This window comes from Scylla paramamosain, chromosome 44, assembly GCF_035594125.1.
Source record: "Scylla paramamosain isolate STU-SP2022 chromosome 44, ASM3559412v1, whole genome shotgun sequence".
Lineage (NCBI taxonomy): Eukaryota > Metazoa > Arthropoda > Malacostraca > Decapoda > Portunidae > Scylla > Scylla paramamosain.
Window position 1 is genome coordinate 5,166,802 of NC_087194.1, and position 20,713 is coordinate 5,187,514.

General features: G+C 47.3%; 1 protein-coding gene across 4 annotated transcripts in view; it reads right to left on the minus strand.

Moving 5' to 3' along the window:
• Nucleotides 1-1,036: 1,036 nt before the first annotated feature.
• Nucleotides 1,037-20,713, minus strand: part of LOC135094178 (uncharacterized) — a 71,040-nt gene continuing 51,363 nt past the window's right edge. The window contains exons 3-8 of one of the 4 annotated variants that reach the window (XM_063994029.1): nt 19,511-19,868; nt 18,973-19,045; nt 17,905-18,486; nt 17,457-17,519; nt 16,663-17,370; nt 1,037-16,228 (exon numbers count right to left, since the gene is read on the minus strand). In XM_063994029.1, coding sequence (XP_063850099.1) covers nt 1,947-16,228; nt 16,663-17,370; nt 17,457-17,519; nt 17,905-18,486; nt 18,973-19,045; nt 19,511-19,868 — 16,066 coding nt within the window. In that variant the 3' untranslated portion in view covers nt 1,037-1,946. The remainder of the gene's footprint in view (nt 16,229-16,662; nt 17,371-17,456; nt 17,520-17,904; nt 18,487-18,972; nt 19,046-19,510; nt 19,869-20,713) is intronic. The other 3 variants (XM_063994027.1, XM_063994030.1, XM_063994031.1) reach the window with 3 other exon arrangements.

Sequence of the window (20,713 nt, forward strand, 5' to 3'; positions counted from 1 at the left end):
GTGCCGGTAGGAGCAGAGCGGCGCAAATAATAATAATAATAATAATAATAATAATAATAATAATAATAATAATAATAATGATAATAATAATAATGTCACAACCTTACAGCTTCTGAAGGAACTGAGACAGACGAAAAGGAAACAAGCAAGCATTTATTGTTGCATAATGCTGTATCACATTCAACATTTGTCGGCTCACTGGATATACGAAGGGTTACTACTTTACTACTGTGTGTGGGATAATGGGAAAGAGACTGAAAGGTGTGTGTGTGTGTGTGTGTGTGTGTGTGTGAATACATTATAATATATATATATATATATATATATATATATATATATATATATATATATATATATATATATATATATATATATATATATATATATATATATATATATATATATATATATATATATATATATATATATATATATATATATATATATATATATATATATATATATATATATATATATATATATTTACTTATTTTTTCCCCTAATGCACCGGAGATTTAGCGAGTGACTGCCGGACAAACAGAAAGACGAAGGTGACGTTCTGTGGTTTGTCTTGCTCTTGTCTCTCCTCCACACAATGTGATATGAAGTGATTGGTGTGAAAGGTTAATTCTGTGTTCAATACTAATGCTTAGAACAATATTCTAAAGGTTATGTGCACCTGCTGAGGTATAACTTTTCTTTTTCTTACTTGTCACAGGAATCCTCGTATATTTCATGTATATACTACATTTGTCAGCTGATATGATTGTCGTGAAGGATATTTGCAGGATGCATAACGATGTAACACACACACACACACACACACACACACACACACACACACACACACCTATACACACACAAAGAAGGAATGCTCAAGGAGCCTCTAGTGTTCGTAGAATAATTGCATGCCAGTGTGTGTGTGTGTGTGTGTGTGCAAACAGCAGGTGCCAAGCGAAGGGTGTGCTGCTCCTGTCAGTAAGCGGGAGGACCTACAGACTCCTCTCCACTCCGCCGGGTCACTTAAACAGACTTAGGATCAATAAACTTCCATTTATTGCCTTGTCTCAAGCCTGGGTCTTCACCGTCCCAGCAACATTCTTATGGCACACCAGGCCGGCGCAGAAGCCAACCCACAAACTTAAGAATTATATATACTTAAGGTAGTCATAATGTTTATGAAAGTAACTCAATTATCAGCATTATAATTGAATATTATTTTAGGATAAAAAGCATTTTCTTCCTTTGGACACAATGTAGTGGCAAAATAATAAAACTATGATTATAATATATTATTTTGCTTAAACGTACTGTGAAGCCTTATATATATTTAGGCAGTAACACAACCAAGCACCATTGGGAAAAGCTTATTATAAAAACAGCCCGGGCATTGAGGGCAGGGACTCGTCACCGGGCCAGGAGTGCCAACGAGGGCCGTCTGCCGAGGACCCGATGGCCGAGGGCAGAGGCACCGGGAAAGGGCAGCCTGCCGGGGGTAGCCAGACGTGTCCCCTCGTCTGGCCAACCCAGGCCTGGCCTGTCTCCCCCTTGCCACTTAACATTGTTAGGTAAACAAAATATATGATATATATGTCGTACTTCTCAACTACGAGCACTATAAGAAATGTGCATGGATAGCACTGTTGTCTTCGTTGTATTAAATTATGAAAAAAGAACATTTTTGAACCTTACTGTTAAGTTTATATAAAAATAAGTAGCATGGCTGTGAAGAAATTCCTTACCTAAAGCTACCCTAAAGATACGAGTTACAACTGAGGCTGGACTATGAGATGAGTGCTCCTCAGTGTGTCAGTTTGAGCGTTACTTTAGAATCACAGTCAAGATCAGTCGTAAAGATTAAGGCTCGGAATATTGTCTACGGAGTATAATATTGTAAGGCGGTCAGCATCACAGGTTAACATGAGCAGAGCTGTGAAAGTGTCTGCTCAATCCACTACAGGTAAATAAAACTTGTGGTCCTTAGTCTCGTGAGTGGATTTGTAGGAAGAGGAGCGGGTTTCGAGCAAGGAAGCGGGGCACGGCGTGACGATCTGCCACTCTCCCCTGCGGGTGATAGTCGCGTCCCGCCACGGGTCGTATTCTGAGTGGAAGGTGATGGAGGAGGCGTTGCCGCGACCCCGGCTGGTGGTGCGCTGCTCGCTGCGGCTGGTGGTGGCGGCAGTGGAGCTGGACACACGCCGCTGCTCGTTGCGTTGCTGGTGGTGTGCCGACCATTTGCGGTACTCGTCCTGCGACCCTGACATATGGGAGGAGTGACTGGCTCCCTGTGAATGGATGGCACCGTGCAGAGTCTCCGTCTTTCCTGCACCACGCAGGTCCAAGGCGTCTGCCTGTCGGAGAGAGGAAGCCATCTCTCGCGTTGAAGCGGAGGACTCCACTTTGGAAGAATCCAAGCTTATTTGGCTGCTAGAGGTGGATTTTTGGACTGAGGATGACCGACCCTTGGTTTCACTGAAGCTTGTGTCCTCGGACAGGGAGAAGGACGACTGATTGTGACGGCCACGTCCCGTGGGTGTGGTGGCCGGCTGGGGGGATCTCCCCTTCACCGATCTACCGGTTACTGTAGAGCTTTCCTGGGACTGAGACATTTCAGAGGACTGCATCTTGGCCTCAGCCGAGGAGATCTTGCGCTCCTCTGATGTTGTTTTGACGCTACTTGCCCTCGACTCTGCCTTTGAAGCCGACTTGGTCTCACGCGATTCTTTGGTAATGACTCGCGTTATCTTCCGGCCATCGGCGGTGTATGACACGACTGTCTCCACATTGCGATTAGTGGATGTGTCACCCTTGCTGGACGCTGCCTTTTGCATGGAACTTGACTCTTCCATCTTGCTGCTAACGGTGGTGCTTCCTGTTTTCATGGTGGCGGTATCTTGTCTGGTTTGCACAGTCCCAGTTGTTGATGTCACGTCTTTAGCCTTCTGAACTTCAGTCTGACCGTTGATGACGCTGCTCTCGCGCCGCGATCCCGTGAATTCTCCTTCCAGTTTGAGACTATCTTCGTGTTTGGTGATAGAGGCTCGGCTACCCTGGAAGGAGGAGTCTCGTCGGCGGCCCTCGAACTCTCCCTCTACCTTGAGGTTGTCTGGGTAGCGCTTTTGAGGCAGACGTTCACCCTCTCCAGGGCTGCCCTTTGGGCGTCCTTCCATGCTACCCTCTTGTTTGAGGTTGTCAGGATATCTCTTTTGGGGAAGTCTCTCACCCTTGCCTGGGCTTTCTTGTGGCCTTCCCTCATAACTGCCATCCAACTTCAAATTATCTGGGTACCGCTTCTGAGGTAGACGTTCGCCCTTCCCGGGACTCTCTGGAGACCTGCCATCAATGTCACCCTCCAGACGTAGGCTGTCTGGGTGTCTCTTTTGTGGCACCCGTTCCCCTTTTCCTGGGGATCCTCTTCTTCGCCCTTCAAAGTCCCCTTCCATCTTCAGATGGTCGTCATACTTGTAAGGTGGAGGACGCTCACCTACTCCTGGAGATTCCTTGGGACGACTTTCGAATTTTCCATTCACAGAAAGATTGTCTTTGGGTTTCCTGACGTCTGCCCGGTCACCCTTTATGGGACTCACACTCGGAGATGTGCCATAGAACTCACCCTCCATCTTAAGATTGTCCTCATATTTTTTAATTTGTGCCCTTTCTCCCTTAACTTTGAAAGTGTCTGTTCTTTTTACACCCTCTTTGATCGGAGTGCTGGTTCTTTGGAAGCCTTCAAACTTGCCTTCCATTTTAAGGTTGTCCTCATGCTTCTTGATCTCTGCACGTTCGCCCTTAAAAGTACTTGCTGTCTTTCTCCTTCCTTCGAAGCTGCCTTCCATCTTGAGGTGATCCTCGTGTCGTTTGACTTCAGCCCTCTGTCCTTTGATAACAGTAGTGGTTTCCTTGGTCACTTCCAAAGAGCCTTCTTGCTTCAGGTTATCCTTAGGCTTTCTGACCTCTGCTCTCTCACCTTTCCCAACAGCAGCTGATTTTCTTCGGCCTTCAAACTTGCCTTCCATCTTCAGAGAATCTTCATGTTTTTTAATTGTTGCTCGCTCTCCCTTCAACACAGTGGTGCTTTTCTCGACACTGAGTTCTCCTTCCATCTTAAGATTGTCTTTGTGTTTCTTGATTTCCGCACGCTCTCCTTTTGTAATCACTGTTCTTTCTTTCCCCTCAAATTCGCCCACTGTTTTCAGGTGATCTTCATGTCTCTGAATTTCAGCTCGTTCTCCTCTAGTTGCCATCTCCTTCTTCGTGATAATCATGTCACCTTCCATTCGCAGAGAGTCTTCGTGCTTCTGGACTGCAGCTCTCTCTCCTTTGGTGGCATAGGTGGTCTTGCTCACTTCCAGCTCCCCTTCCATTCTTAGATTGTCAGCGTGTTTGGTTATCTGAGCTCTTTCGCCAGCAACAGCAGCCTCATCTCTTATGAATGTCATGTCACCTTCCAAGCGCAGGTTGTCTGTGTGTCGTTTCATTTCCACCCTCTCACCCTTCGTAGCTGCTGATTTTCTGCGGCCCTCAAATGTCCCCTCCATTCGCAGAGAGTCTTCATGTTTCTTCACTGTTGCACGCTCTCCCCTTATGGGACTCTTTTGTGGCTTTCCTTCAAAGTCACCTTCCATCTTTAGGTTGTCTGGATGCTTCTTGACTGGGGCTCGCTCACCGCGGGGTGCATCTTCTACTGGCTTGCCTTGGAACTCACCATCTGTCCGTAGATGGTCAGGGTGTCGGACAACAGGGGCTCGTTCTCCTATGGGAGCATGGTGTGGAACTCGCCCAGAAAATTCTCCTTCAACTCTTAAATTATCGCTATGCTTTTTGATCTCAGCTCGAACACCCTTATGGATTTTATACTCATCTTTTTGCAAAGTATCAAGATGGTATTTACCCTCAATGGTAAGATTGTCTGGGTGCTTCACGGTTTGTGTTCGTTGGCTCTGGTAGAGTTGATAGTCATCAGCAAATTGAGTCTTGCCAACAAATTCACCTTCTTGTTTAAGGTTGTCAGCATGGCGGACTACCTGGCTACGTATTGAGGAAACCACAGGGTAGTCATAGTGTGTGCTGGACTGCCCCAACCATTCGCCATCCATGTGTAGGTTGTCTTCCCGACGAGAAATCTCCACACGCTCGCCACGCACCACTTTGTAGTCTTCCTCTTTGCCAGTAAATTCACCAGTCATATGGAGGTTATCATCCTGTCTTCTCACTGGTGCTCTTTCTCCTCTGGGAGCCTCTCCAGGAGAGGGGACATAGAAATCCCCATCCATACGTAGGTTGTCAGGGTGTTTCTTGACAGGGGCCCTTTCTGCATAAGGAGCGTCTTCCCTTGGTTTTCCTTCGAAGTCACCAACCATCCTTAAATTGTCAGGATGTTTCTTGACAGGAGCTCTCTCACCACGAGGAAGATCATCAGGAGACGGAGCATAAAAGTCACCGTCCATACGGAGATTATCAGGATGTTTTTTAACTGGTTCTCTTTGAGCATAAGGAGCGTCCTCCCTTGGCTTGCCCTCGAAGTCTCCAACCATTTTGAGGTTGTCAGGATGCTTCTTGACTGGAGCTCTCTCACCGCGAGGTGCTTCGTCAGGAGATGGGGCGTAGAAGTCACCATCCATACGAAGGTTGTCAGGGTGTTTCTTGACAGGGGCCCTTTGAGCATAAGGTGCATCTTCCCTTGGCTTCCCCTCAAAGTCTCCAGCCATCCTCAAGTTGTCAGGATGCTTCTTGACTGGAGCTCTCTCACCACGAGGTGCTTCATCAGGAGATGGGGCATAGAAGTCACCATCCATACGAAGGTTATCAGGGTGTTTCTTGACAGGGGCCCTTTGAGCATAAGGTGCATCTTCTCTTGGCTTGCCCTCAAAGTCTCCGACCATCCTCAGGTTGTCAGGGTGTTTCTTGACTGGCGCTCTCTCACCTCGAGGAGCCTCCTCAGGAGATGGTGCATAGAATTCTCCGTCCATTCGTAGGTTGTCAGTGTGTTTCTTGACAGTAGCTCGTTCACCCACGGTGATCTCTTCATACTCCTTCCCAATGAACTCTCCCTCCATGCGAAGGTTGTCAACATGCCTCTGCACTGTTGCACGTTCACCAACTGTAACCTGCTCATATTCCTTGCCAGTAAATTCTCCTTCCAAACGAAGGTTGTCTTCTCGCCGCACAACGTCAACTCTTTCTCCACGGACGACTCTGAATTCGTCTTCCTTTCCTTGGAATTCTCCTGTCATTTTGAGGTTGTCAGGATGTTTCTTGACTGGAGCTCGTTCGCCACGAGGAGCGTCACCAGGAGAGGGTGCATAGAAGTCACCATCCATACGTAGGTTGTCTGGGTGTTTCTTTACTGGTTCTCTTTGAGCATATGGAGCATCCTCCCTTGGCTTGCCCTCAAAGTCTCCCACCATCTTGAGATTGTCAGGATGCTTCTTCACAGGAGCTCTCTCTCCACGTGGAGCTTCACCTGGTGATGGCGCATAGAAGTCTCCATCCATTCGAAGGTTGTCTGGGTGCTTCTTAACAGGAGCTCTTTGAGCATGAGGAGCATCTTCTCTTGGCTTGCCCTCGAAGTCTCCGACCATCTTGAGATTGTCAGGATGCTTCTTTACAGGAGCCCTCTCACCTCGTGGTGCTTCATCCGGAGATGGGGCATAGAAGTCGCCATCCATGCGAAGGTTGTCAGGGTGTTTCTTAACAGGAGCTCTTTGAGCATGAGGAGCGTCCTCCCTTGGCTTGCCTTCAAAGTCTCCTGTCATTTTCAGGTTATCGGGATGTTTCTTGACTGGAGCTCTCTCACCGCGAGGTGCTTCGTCAGGAGATGGGGCGTAGAAGTCACCATCCATACGAAGGTTATCAGGGTGCTTCTTGACAGGGGCCCTTTGAGCATAAGGCGCATCTTCTCTTGGCTTGCCCTCAAAGTCTCCGACCATCCTCAGGTTGTCAGGGTGTTTCTTGACTGGCGCTCTCTCACCTCGAGGAGCCTCCTCAGGAGATGGTGCATAGAATTCTCCGTCCATTCGTAGGTTATCAGTGTGTTTCTTGACAGTAGCTCGTTCACCCACGGTGATCTGTTCATACTCCTTCCCAATGAACTCTCCCTCCATGCGAAGGTTGTCAACATGCCTCTGCACTGTTGCACGTTCACCAACTGTAACCTGCTCATATTCCTTCCCAGTAAATTCTCCTTCCAAACGAAGGTTGTCTTCTCGCCGCACAACGTTAACTCTTTCTCCACGGACGACTCTGAAATCGTCTTCCTTTCCTTGGAATTCTCCTGTCATTTTGAGGTTGTCAGGATGTTTCTTGACTGGAGCTCGTTCACCACGAGGAGCGTCACCAGGAGAGGGTGCATAGAAGTCACCATCCATACGTAGGTTGTCTGGGTGTTTCTTTACTGGTTCTCTTTGAGCATATGGAGCATCCTCCCTTGGCTTGCCCTCAAAGTCTCCCACCATCTTGAGATTGTCAGGATGCTTCTTCACAGGAGCTCTCTCTCCACGTGGAGCTTCACCTGGTGATGGCGCATAGAAGTCTCCATCCATTCGAAGGTTGTCTGGGTGCTTCTTAACAGGAGCTCTTTGAGCATGAGGAGCATCTTCTCTTGGCTTCCCTTCGAAGTCTCCAACCATCTTGAGATTGTCAGGATGCTTCTTCACAGGAGCTCTCTCACCTCGTGGTGCTTCATCCGGAGATGGGGCATAGAAGTCGCCATCCATGCGAAGGTTGTCAGGGTGTTTCTTAACAGGAGCTCTTTGAGCATGAGGAGCGTCCTCCCTTGGCTTGCCTTCAAAGTCTCCTGTCATTTTCAGGTTATCAGGATGTTTCTTGACTGGAGCTCTCTCACCACGAGGAGCCTCACCTGGTGATGGGGCATAGAAGTCACCATCCATGCGGAGATTGTCAGGATGTTTCTTAACTGGTTCTCTTTGAGCATAAGGAGCGTCCTCCCTTGGCTTGCCCTCGAAGTCTCCAACCATTTTGAGGTTGTCAGGATGCTTCTTGACTGGAGCTCTCTCACCACGAGGTGCTTCGCCAGGAGATGGGGCATAGAAGTCACCATCCATACGAAGATTGTCAGGGTGTTTCTTGACAGGGGCCCTTTCAGCAAAAGGCGCATCTTCTCTTGGCTTCCCCTCAAAGTCTCCAGCCATTCTCAAGTTGTCAGGATGCTTCTTGACTGGAGCTCTCTCACCGCGAGGTGCTTCGTCAGGAGATGGGGCGTAGAAGTCACCATCCATACGAAGGTTATCAGGGTGTTTCTTGACAGGGGCCCTTTGAGCATAAGGCGCATCTTCTCTTGGCTTGCCCTCAAAGTCTCCGACCATCCTCAGGTTGTCAGGGTGTTTCTTGACTGGCGCTCTCTCACCTCGAGGAGCCTCCTCAGGAGATGGTGCATAGAATTCTCCGTCCATTCGTAGGTTATCAGTGTGTTTCTTGACAGTAGCTCGTTCACCCACGGTGATCTTTTCATACTGCTTCCCAATGAACTCTCCCTCCATGCGAAGGTTGTCAACATGCCTCTGCACTGTTGCACGTTCACCAACTGTAACCTGCTCATATTCCTTGCCAATAAATTCTCCTTCCATACGAAGGTTGTCTTCTCGCCGCACAACGTCAACTCTTTCTCCACGGACGACTCTGAATTCGTCTTCTTTTCCTTGGAATTCTCCTGTCATTTTGAGGTTGTCAGGATGTTTCTTGACTGGAGCTCTTTCGCCACGTGGTGCCTCTTCAGGAGATGGAGCGTAAAAATCGCCATCCATACGAAGATTGTCAGGGTGTTTCTTACCAGGTTCTCTTTGAGCATATGGAGCATCCTCCCTTGGCTTGCCCTCAAAGTCTCCAACCATTTTAAGGTTATCAGGATGTTTCTTGACTGGAGCTCTCTCACCACGAGGCGCCTCATCGGGAGATGGAGCATAAAAGTCTCCATCCATGCGAAGATTATCTGGATGTTTCTTGACTGGGGCTCTTTGAGCATAAGGAGCATCTTCTCTTGGTTTTCCTTCGAAGTCACCGGTCATTCTCAAATTGTCAGGATGTTTCTTGACTGGAGCTCTCTCACCACGAGGAGCCTCATCGGGAGATGGAGCATAAAAGTCCCCATCCATATGAAGATTGTCAGGGTGTTTCTTAACCGGTTGTCTTTGAGCATAAGGAGCGTCCTCTCTCGGCCTTCCCTCAAAGTCACCAACCATTTTAAGGTTATCGGGATGCTTCTTTACTGGAGCTCTCTCACCACGAGGAGCCTCGTCTGGAGATGGAGCATAAAAGTCTCCATCCATTCGAAGGTTGTCTGGGTGTTTCTTGACAGGGGCTCTTTGAGCATAAGGAGCATCTTCTCTTGGTTTTCCTTCGAAATCACCGGCCATCCTCAAATTATCAGGATGTTTCTTGACTGGAGCTCTCTCACCACGAGGAGCCTCATCGGGAGATGGAGCATAAAAGTCTCCATCCATGCGTAGATTGTCTGGGTGTTTCTTGACTGGGGCCCTTTGAGCATAAGGAGCATCTTCTCTTGGCTTTCCTTCGAAGTCACCGGTCATCTTCAAGTTGTCTGGATGTTTCTTGACTGGAGCTCTCTCACCACGAGGAGCTTCACTTGGAGATGGAGCATAGAAGTCACCATCCATGCGAAGATTATCAGGGTGTTTCTTAACTGGCTCTCTTTGAGTATAAGGAGCGTCCTCCCTAGGCTTACCTTCAAAGTCTCCCACCATCTTAAGGTTATCAGGATGTTTTTTGATGGGTGCCCTTTCTCCTCGAGGTGCTTCCTCCTGTGTAGGAGCATAAAATTGTCCATCCATGTGAAGGTTGTCTGGGTGCTTTTGCACAGGGGCCCGTACAGCATAAGGAGCGTCTTCTCTCGGCCTGCCTTCAAATTCACCAGCCATTTTAAGGTTGTCAGGATGCTTCTTCACAGGAGCTCTTTCTCCACGTGGAGCTTCACCTGGTGATGGCGCATAGAAGTCTCCGTCCATTCGAAGGTTGTCTGGGTGCTTCTTAACAGGAGCTCTTTGAGCATGAGGAGCATCTTCTCTTGGCTTGCCCTCGAAGTCTCCGACCATCTTGAGATTGTCGGGATGCTTCTTCACAGGAGCTCTCTCACCTCGTGGTGCTTCATCTGGAGATGGGGCATAGAAGTCGCCATCCATACGTAGGTTGTCAGGGTGTTTCTTAACAGGAGCTCTCTGAGCATGAGGAGCATCCTCCCTTGGCTTGCCTTCAAATTCTCCTGTCATTTTCAGGTTATCAGGATGTTTCTTGACTGGAGCTCTCTCACCACGAGGAGCCTCACCTGGTGATGGGGCATAGAAGTCGCCATCCATGCGGAGATTGTCAGGATGTTTCTTAACTGGTTGTCTTTGAGCATAAGGAGCGTCCTCCCTTGGCTTGCCCTCGAAGTCTCCAACCATTTTGAGGTTGTCAGGATGCTTCTTGACTGGAGCTCTCTCACCGCGAGGTGCTTCGTCAGGAGATGGGGCGTAGAAGTCACCAACCATACGAAGGTTATCAGGGTGTTTCTTGACAGGAGCCCTTTCAGCATAAGGCGCATCTTCCCTTGGCTTCCCCTCAAAGTCTCCAGCCATCCTCAAGTTGTCAGGATGCTTCTTGACTGGAGCTCTCTCACCGCGAGGTGCTTCGTCAGGAGATGGGGCATAGAAGTCACCATCCATACGAAGGTTATCAGGGTGTTTCTTGACAGGGGCCCTTTGAGCATAAGGCGCATCTTCTCTTGGCTTGCCCTCAAAGTCTCCGACCATCCTCAGGTTGTCAGGGTGTTTCTTGACTGGCGCTCTCTCACCTCGAGGAGCCTCCTCAGGAGATGGTGCATAGAATTCTCCGTCCATTCGTAGGTTGTCAGTGTGTTTCTTGACAGTAGCTCGTTCACCCACGGTGATCTCTTCATACTGCTTCCCAATGAACTCTCCCTCCATGCGAAGGTTGTCAACATGCCTCTGCACTGTTGCACGTTCACCAACTGTAACCTGCTCATATTCCTTGCCAATAAATTCTCCTTCCATACGAAGGTTGTCTTCTCGCCGCACAACGTCAACTCTTTCTCCACGGACGACTCTGAATTCGTCTTCCTTTCCTTGGAATTCTCCTGTCATTTTGAGGTTGTCAGGATGTTTCTTGACTGGAGCTCTTTCGCCACGTGGTGCCTCTTCAGGAGATGGAGCGTAGAAATCGCCATCCATACGAAGATTGTCAGGGTGTTTCTTACCAGGTTCTCTTTGAGCATATGGAGCATCCTCCCTTGGCTTGCCCTCAAAGTCTCCAACCATTTTAAGGTTATCAGGATGTTTCTTGACTGGAGCTCTCTCACCACGAGGAGCCTCATCGGGAGATGGAGCATAAAAGTCTCCATCCATGCGTAGATTGTCTGGGTGTTTCTTGACAGGGGCTCTTTGAGCATAAGGAGCATCTTCTCTTGGTTTTCCTTCGAAATCGCCGGCCATCCTCAAATTATCAGGATGTTTCTTGACTGGAGCTCTTTCACCACGAGGAGCCTCATCGGGAGATGGAGCATAAAAGTCTCCATCCATGCGTAGATTGTCTGGGTGTTTCTTGACTGGGGCCCTTTGAGCATAAGGAGCATCTTCTCTTGGCTTTCCTTCGAAGTCACCGGTCATCTTCAAGTTGTCTGGATGTTTCTTGACTGGAGCTCTCTCACCACGAGGAGCTTCACTTGGAGATGGAGCATAGAAGTCACCATCCATGCGAAGATTATCAGGGTGTTTCTTAACTGGCTCTCTTTGAGTATAAGGAGCGTCCTCCCTAGGCTTACCTTCAAAGTCTCCCACCATCTTAAGGTTATCAGGATGTTTTTTGATGGGTGCCCTTTCTCCTCGAGGTGCTTCCTCCTGTGTAGGAGCATAAAATTGTCCATCCATGTGAAGGTTGTCTGGGTGCTTTTGCACAGGGGCCCGTACAGCATAAGGAGCGTCTTCTCTCGGCCTGCCTTCAAATTCACCAGCCATTTTAAGGTTGTCAGGATGCTTCTTCACAGGAGCTCTTTCTCCACGTGGAGCTTCACCTGGTGATGGTGCATAGAAGTCTCCGTCCATTCGAAGGTTGTCTGGGTGCTTCTTAACAGGAGCTCTTTGAGCATGAGGAGCATCTTCTTTTGGCTTGCCCTCGAAGTCTCCGACCATCTTGAGATTGTCGGGATGCTTCTTCACAGGAGCTCTCTCACCTCGTGGTGCTTCATCTGGAGATGGGGCATAGAAGTCGCCATCCATACGTAGGTTGTCAGGGTGTTTCTTAACAGGAGCTCTCTGAGCATGAGGAGCGTCCTCTTTTGGCTTGCCTTCAAAGTCTCCTGTCATTTTCAGGTTATCAGGATGTTTCTTGACTGGAGCTCTCTCACCACGAGGAGCCTCACCTGGTGATGGGGCATAGAAGTCACCATCCATGCGGAGATTGTCAGGATGTTTCTTAACTGGTTGTCTTTGAGCATAAGGAGCGTCCTCCCTTGGCTTGCCCTCGAAGTCTCCAACCATTTTGAGGTTGTCAGGATGCTTCTTGACTGGAGCTCTCTCACCGCGAGGTGCTTCGTCAGGAGATGGGGCGTAGAAGTCACCATCCATACGAAGGTTATCAGGGTGTTTCTTGACAGGGGCCCTTTGAGCATAAGGCGCATCTTCTCTTGGCTTGCCCTCAAAGTCTCCGACCATCCTCAGGTTGTCAGGGTGTTTCTTGACTGGCGCTCTCTCACCTCGAGGAGCCTCCTCAGGAGATGGTGCATAGAATTCTCCGTCCATTCGTAGGTTGTCAGTGTGTTTCTTGACAGTAGCTCGTTCACCCACGGTGATCTCTTCATACTCCTTCCCAATGAACTCTCCCTCCATGCGAAGGTTGTCAACATGCCTCTGCACTGTTGCACGTTCACCAACTGTAACCTGTTCATATTCCTTGCCAATAAATTCTCCTTCCATACGAAGGTTGTCTTCTCGCCGCACAACATCCACTCTTTCTCCACGGACGACTCTGAATTCGTCTTCCTTTCCTTGGAATTCTCCTGTCATTTTGAGGTTGTCAGGATGTTTCTTGACTGGAGCTCGTTCACCACGAGGAGCGTCACCAGGAGAGGGTGCATAGAAGTCACCATCCATACGTAGGTTGTCTGGGTGTTTCTTTACTGGTTCTCTTTGAGCATATGGAGCATCCTCCCTTGGCTTGCCCTCAAAGTCTCCCACCATCTTGAGATTGTCAGGATGCTTCTTCACAGGAGCTCTCTCTCCACGTGGAGCTTCACCTGGTGTTGGCGCATAGAAGTCTCCATCCATTCGAAGGTTGTCTGGGTGCTTCTTAACAGGAGCTCTTTGAGCATGAGGAGCATCTTCTCTTGGCTTGCCCTCGAAGTCTCCGACCATCTTGAGATTGTCGGGATGCTTCTTCACTGGAGCCCTCTCACCTCGTGGTGCTTCATCCGGAGATGGGGCATAGAAGTCACCATCCATGCGAAGGTTGTCAGGGTGTTTCTTAACAGGAGCTCTTTGAGCATGAGGAGCGTCCTCCCTTGGCTTGCCTTCAAAGTCTCCTGTCATTTTCAGGTTATCTGGATGTTTCTTGACTGGAGCTCTCTCACCACGAGGGGCCTCACCTGCCGATGGGGCATAGAAGTCACCATCCATGCGGAGATTGTCAGGATGTTTTTTAACAGGTTCTCTTTGAGCATAAGGAGCGTCCTCCTTTGGCTTGCCCTCGAAATCTCCAACCATTTTGAGGTTGTCAGGATGCTTCTTGACTGGAGCTCTCTCACCACGAGGTGCTTCATCAGGAGATGGGGCGTAGAAGTCACCATCCATACGAAGGTTATCAGGATGTTTCTTGACAGGGGCTCTTTGAGCATATGGAGCGTCCTCTCTTGGCTTTCCTTCAAAGTCTCCAGCCATGGTGAGGTTATCTGGATGTCTTTTGACTGGAGCTCTTTCTCCTTTTGGAGCTTCTTCCGGTGTGGGAGCATAAAACTTTCCGTCCATACGGAGATTATCTGGATGCTTCTTCACTGGAGCTCTTTCACCTATTGTTATCTCTTCATATTCCTTACCAATAAATTCTCCTTCCATGCGAAGATTGTCTGTGTGTCTCACCACTTCACTTCGTTCTCCTCGGAATATTCTTGTTTCCTCTTCCTTTCCTTGGAATTTTCCAGTCATACGAAGGTTGTCTTCATGTCTTTTGATAGGGGCTCTCTCTCCCTTAGGGGCATCTTCAGGAGTAGGTGCATAAAAGTCTCCTACCATTTTCAGGTTATCTGGGTGTCTTTTAACTCGAGCCCGCTCACCAATTGAAATTTCTTCATATTCTTTGCCAATAAATTCCCCTTCCATTCTTAGGTTGTCCTCTCTACGCACCACTTCAACTCTTTCCCCTTTTATGATGCGATAATCTTCTTCTCTACCATGGAATTCTCCTGTCATATGCAAGTTATCCTGATGCCTCTTCACTGGTGCCCTTTCTGGCCTGGGAACCTCTTCTGGTGCTGGTGCTTCGAAGTCTCCCTCCATTCTTAGGTTGTCTGGGTGCCTCTTAATAGGAGCACGTTCACCATGTGGTGCATCTTCACGAGGCTTTCCAACAAAGTCTCCCGATAGTTTAATGTTATCAGGGTATTTCTTCATTGGTTCCCTTACTCCCTTAGGGGCTTTCTCTGTCTCAGGCACCATAAAATCTCCTTGCATATGAAGATTATCTTCATGCCTCACAATAGTGGCCCGCTCACCTTTGGTAACGTAATACTCTTCCTCTCTTCCGGTAAAGGAACCTTCCATTCTTAGACTGTCCTCGTGCCTTTTGATTTCAGCCCTTTCACCTCTGTATGTGACTTGCTCCTTCTTCTCCACACTAAAGTCTCCCTCCATGTGTAGCTGGTCTTCATGACGCACTATTTTTGCTCTCTCTCCCTTCAATGGTGTTGTGTCTGTTGGCTTTCCTTCGAAATCTCCTTGTAACTTCAGATTGTCGGGATGCTTTTTAATCTGCGCCCTCTCCCCCTTAGTTGGACTCTTGCTGCGCTCTCTTACGACTAGAGAGCCTTCCATCTTGAGGTTGTCCTCGTGTTTCTTTGTTGTTGCTCTGTCGCCCTTTGGTGCTGGTTGCTTAGGCTTACCTTCAAATTCTCCCTCAACTTTCAGATTATCTGGATGTTTCTTAGTTTTTGCTCTCTCACCCTTTACTGGACTTCTGCCTCTTGGCTTAGCCTCAAAATCTCCTTCCATCTTAAGATTGTCGGGGTGCTTTTTGACAGGAGCACGTTCTCCTTTTGGGGCTGACTCAGGCGACCGCCCTAAAAAGTCTCCCTCCACCTTCAGATTATCAGGATGCCTTTTGGTTGGTGCACGCTCGCCTTTTGTGGGACTCTTGCTTCTCTCCATTCCCTCGAAGGTGCCCTCCATCTTGAGGTTGTCAGCATGACGTTTCTGTTGTGCTCTTTCACCTTTGATAGGACTGCGACTCCTTGAGCGTCCAGTGAATTCCCCTTCCATACGTAGGTTGTCTGGGTATCTCTTGATGGCCTCTCTCACTGCAAGAGGAGTACCCTCTGGCGAGGGAGTCTCAATATCTCCAGAGAGTTTGAGATTGTCTGGGTATCGCTTTATTGATGCTCGCTCACCAACCGGGGCCTCCTCAGTCGGTTTGCTTTCAAAATCTCCCTCAAGGCGTAGGTTATCAGGATGTTTCTTCGTAGGAGCTCTTTCCCCAAGAGGAACCTCGTCTGTAGGTTTCCCTTCAAAGGTCCCCTCAAGCTTCAAGTTATCCTCATGGCGCCTAGTAACTGCTCTTTCCCCTTTCACTATTTCTGTTTCTTTCGTTTTTCCCTCAAATATACCTTCCATCCTAAGGTTGTCTTCATGACGGGTCACGTGGGTTTTTTCGGTCGTCTGGTAACCTTGATATTCATCACTGGACCGATTCATGTACATTTCTCCCTCAAGTTTCGTCCACGTCTTCTTCCTTTGCAGCTTTGGGCGATCACCAGTCTTTTCTAAATACTCGGAGTGGGATGAGGACTGCATGGTGGTGATATCTCCCTCCAGCTTGATGTTGTCTTCGTGAATAACTCGCTCTGATCGTGAGACGGACTGGTGCTGGTGGAATGTTTCTTGGCTGGAGGTGACACCGGTAAACTCCCCTGTCATTTTCAGGGAGTCGTGGTGTTGTCTGATATCTGCCCTCTCGCCCTGGACAACATTGTAGTAGTTCTTGTTTGTGCTGACACCTGTAATGGTCAGAGAAAGTCAGAAAAGAATAGGCAGGCCAAGAGACAGATTAACAAATACCATACATAACACACACTCACATACACACACACACACACATACGTACTTATAAACATACATACTTACTGATAGAAAGACAGACAATGAGACGAACAAAATGTAATAAAAAAGGTAAAAGGTAATATGAAATATTGTGTTTACTTGCTTGATTTGCGTTTATCTTTTTCCCTCGCAATACTCTAAATCATATGAAATATTCAACACATCAAGTTTTAGCATTTCTAATCTAGATTTGAGTAAGATACATTTAAGATGAATAAGATGCACTTCCTATATGGTGAAGCCGGTAGGAGGCAGGGACAAGGATGTGTCCACCGTTATGCAGCCTACTCCTCATCTAAATATTAGTCAAGACACCGGCAATAAAACTTACCTTCGAAATCGCCAGACGGAGCAAGGTTGTCCTGTGGCCTCCGTACAGGTGCCCGGTCACCCTGACCTGGCGAGGCCTTGTCGGGCACTGAAAAGTCTCCCTCGGGCCTCAAGTTGTCGGAGGGCCTCTTGACGTCTGCTCTGTCGCCTTTGCCAGGTGAAGTCCTCTCGGGGGCAGTAAAATCCCCCTCAGGTCTCAAGTTGTCGGAGGGTCTTTTGACATCTGCTCGGTCTCCCTTCCCTGGTGAAGTCTTGTCGGGCACTGAGAAATCTCCTTCGGGCCTCAGGCTATCGGAGGGTCTCTTGACATCTGCTCGTTCGCCCTTTCCTGGTGAAGTCTTGTCGGGCACTGAGAAATCTCCTTCGGGCCTCAGGCTGTCGGAGGGCCTCTTGACATCCGCTCTGTCACCCTTTCCTGGTGAAGTCTTGTCGGGCACTGAGAAATCTCCTTCAGGTCGTAAGTTATCAGAAGGTCTCCTTACGTCTGCTCGGTCACCTTTGCCTGGTGATATCCTCTCTGGGGCAGTGAAGTCTCCCTCGGGCCTCAGGTTGTCTGAGGGTCGTTTGACGTCTGCTCGGTCACCTTTGCCGGGGATGGCTCTCTCTGGGTAGTTGTATTCTCCTGTCAACTTGATGGAATCTTTTGGGCGACTCGCTGGTAGAGCTACACCAGATATTGTCATGAATTCTTCCTTTGCTGTACTCTTACCTGTGAAATAATGTAAATTAGTGAAGGTGAAATAATTGACCATGCCGGATATTAATGCTATACCAAAATATGACAGTTCAACTCACCATGGTAATCTCCCTCAACCATAATGCTGGACATCTCTTGTCTATTTCTGGCGGTCCGGGTGTCTGTAACAAAGTGTAATGGATGTAGGTAATAAAAGAAATAAGGCCACTGTGACATATGGATTGGGAATTGCCAAGATTTTGAAACATGTTAAGGAAGACAATCATTTACTTTCCTAACACTTTGATTATCATAACATTTCAAACTCGATAAAATGCTGCGATGCAAGTTAGAATAATGTTTTCGAATGACACCAACAACAGCAAAAGGCGTGATCTTGCAGTACAAATCTTTGCGTGCCTGTAGTCTAATTTTGTTAGTGAAATGGACAAATAAAATTGTTAGGTTAGGAAAATATTGTTGCTTGATTCTGAAATGAAAACTTTTCTGGATTAACACTGATGACGAAAGCGGTGGTGAATCTCGACATTTTGTACTTTACAATACCTCTAATCTGTGATGTTTGTATATTTTGCTGGACTTGTGAAGTGTGTTGGGAGGAGACTGAGGATGTCTCCTGATGGCTTTCCCTCATGTGTGTGCTGTGGTGGGACGTCTCGTGGCTAGCTAAGGATACTTCTTGACTTGTAGACTTCCTTTGACTCTCTGAAATCTGACTCTTCGAGAGTTTTTCCAGTTCTGAGATCTGCTGACTGCTGGACATCTGGCGACTCTCTGATGACATGTGATGACTCTTTTCCTGTTGCTGACTCGACCATGACATCTGCTGAGTTTCTGACATTTCCTGAAGCTCCTGCCTCGTGGATGACCTGCTCTCCTGATGTTGCCTGCTTTCGTGTGCTGTTGCGGAGCTCATCATTTGCATGTCCATACTTGATGCTGCTTGTTGACTTTCTAGCATTTTGTTGCTGCCCTCAGTAATGACGCTTCCACTGATCACCTCACGCGAGTCTGATGTCTGGTTCAGTTTGCGTGAGGATGAGGTGGAGGAGGAGACCTGGTAGGAACTGACGGAGGAGTGTTCGGCGGCCATCTTGGAGGAGGAGGAGATGGTTGAGGTGCCGCTCACTGCACATGACGAAGGAACCAAGGAAGAAATATAGTAACTAAAAATAATTGACGAGGCACAAAAAGAAAAAAAAATAAGAATAATAAAGTCGTGAATAAAGCAAAATTATAAACAGAAAAATATGTGATGAAAAGGTTCAAAACAAAAAAAAAAAAAAAAAAAAAAAAAAATCGTGAATAAGACACTAATAAATCAGCAATTAAAAACAATATACTAAAAATGTCAATGAAAAAGCTTATAAAAGATGAATAATAAAACAAAATAAGCGATAAATAAAAAAAAAGATACAAAATAAAACAAGTCGAGAAAATAAAAAAGAACGTAATCTATAAATTTTACGGAAAAGCTGATACATCACTACATACTAAAGAGAAAAAAAAAAGAAAAGAAAAGAAAAAAAGTGATGGAACACATATGAGAAAAAAGGGAGTAAGAATTCAGTGTCGGTGTGCCTGCGGCTTGTTAACTAAGGGAGGTGGGCTTACCTGTCAGACCGCCGCCTCCTGCCCCGGGGATGATCTCAATCATGCCTGGCTCCCCGACTCGTAACACTGCCTGCTGCACACACGGGAAACCACCTTGTGTTAGTCCAGTCATTCATCATTACGTTGCTTTTTTTTTTTCTGTAGCACGATTTTATTTTATTCATTTATTTATTAATTATTTTCATTTATTTATTTATTTATTTATTTATTTATTTATTTATTTATTTTTTTTTTGTGATGTCCCTGAATTGCTTCATTTTATGGGCTTTGAGAATTCCTCTATTATGTACAGTATTTGGAAAGCGCATAATCGAGTGACCAAAATAGTAATAATGATGATGACGATAACAACAACAACAACAACAACAACAATAATAATAATAATAATAATAATAATAATAATAATAATAATAATAATAATAATAATAATAATGACAATCTGCAGTGCACCGATGACTGTGTTACTGTGTGTGTGTGTGTGTGTGTGTGTGTGTGTGTGTGTGTGTGTGTGTGTGTGTGTGTGTGTGTGTGTGTTTACCTGCGTTGCCTGCTTGACGTGTCGGCCGCCGTCTGTGGTGAGTCTCGCCTGCTGCTGCTGCTGCTGCTGCTGCTGCTGCTGCTGTGCCTCGCTACTGAACAAGTCCTCCTGGATAGAAAGCGAGTCTGCAAACTTCTGTAATTCCTGCTGAGTGTGCTGGTCGTAGGAGGAGCGCATGTGCTTCTCTTTGCTGGAGGAAGAGCTCTCCTGCAGGCTCGAATATGACCGCTTCTCCTGCACGCTGCTGGATGACCTCTGTTCTTGTGTCGAGGAGGAGGTTGTCATCTGCTGGGCGCCAGCGAATGAAGCGCCCTCTGCCTGAGACTGTTCAAGTCTTTGGCTCTCTCCACTCACGCTACTGTAGGAAAGAGATACGGGACATGTAGGTAGCTGGAGACATTCACCGTAAGGCATTGGATCTGAATAAGTCGACTGGAAAAGCAAGGACTGAACGAATGGATGGGCAGGTCATTGATGCCTGGAATTATGAACTGAAAAGATGAAGGATTGGGTCTGAATGAGGTCGCGGGTAGAACACTGGCTTGTACGTGTGAACTGGAAGAACAAGGACTGAATAAGTGGATGGGTAGGTCAGTGATGTTTGAAATTATGAGCTGGAAAAAAGAGATGAAGTGAAGCGTACAGGTGAGACATTAATTCTTATTTAACTATTTACTGTACGTGTGAAGGTTGGCCAAGAACACAAAAAGGTAAGAAAAAAAAGCCATTCATTTGTCATTCCCTCCCTCACCAAATGAAAGAAAAAAATAATTAGAAAATAAAGTATAAGAAACCATTGGTCGTATTGATTCCCGGGGCTAAAATATGAATTAAACGGACAGACGCTGGACAATAAAGAAACAAAACCAGAACAGCGGTGATTTAAAGTAAAGGCGACTGATGGTGGCAGTAAACATATGCGATACTTTGACGCTCTATAGGCACTGTGAGAACTGATGCTGCCAGCCTGAGAGGAAGCCACTGCCGGGCTCTGACATGTGACCCACCACGGCCATGCCTCCTCACCCCGCCACACTGTTTAGTGAAGATCGATGGGCGAGATGTGAATGTTGCGCCGCCGCTACTCTGCCGCCGCGACTGTGTACTGTTGCTACTACGCTACTACTGCAATTACTGCTGCTACTGCTACTGCTACTGCACTACTACAACTGCTTCGATCCTGTTATCCCTACTACCTGTACT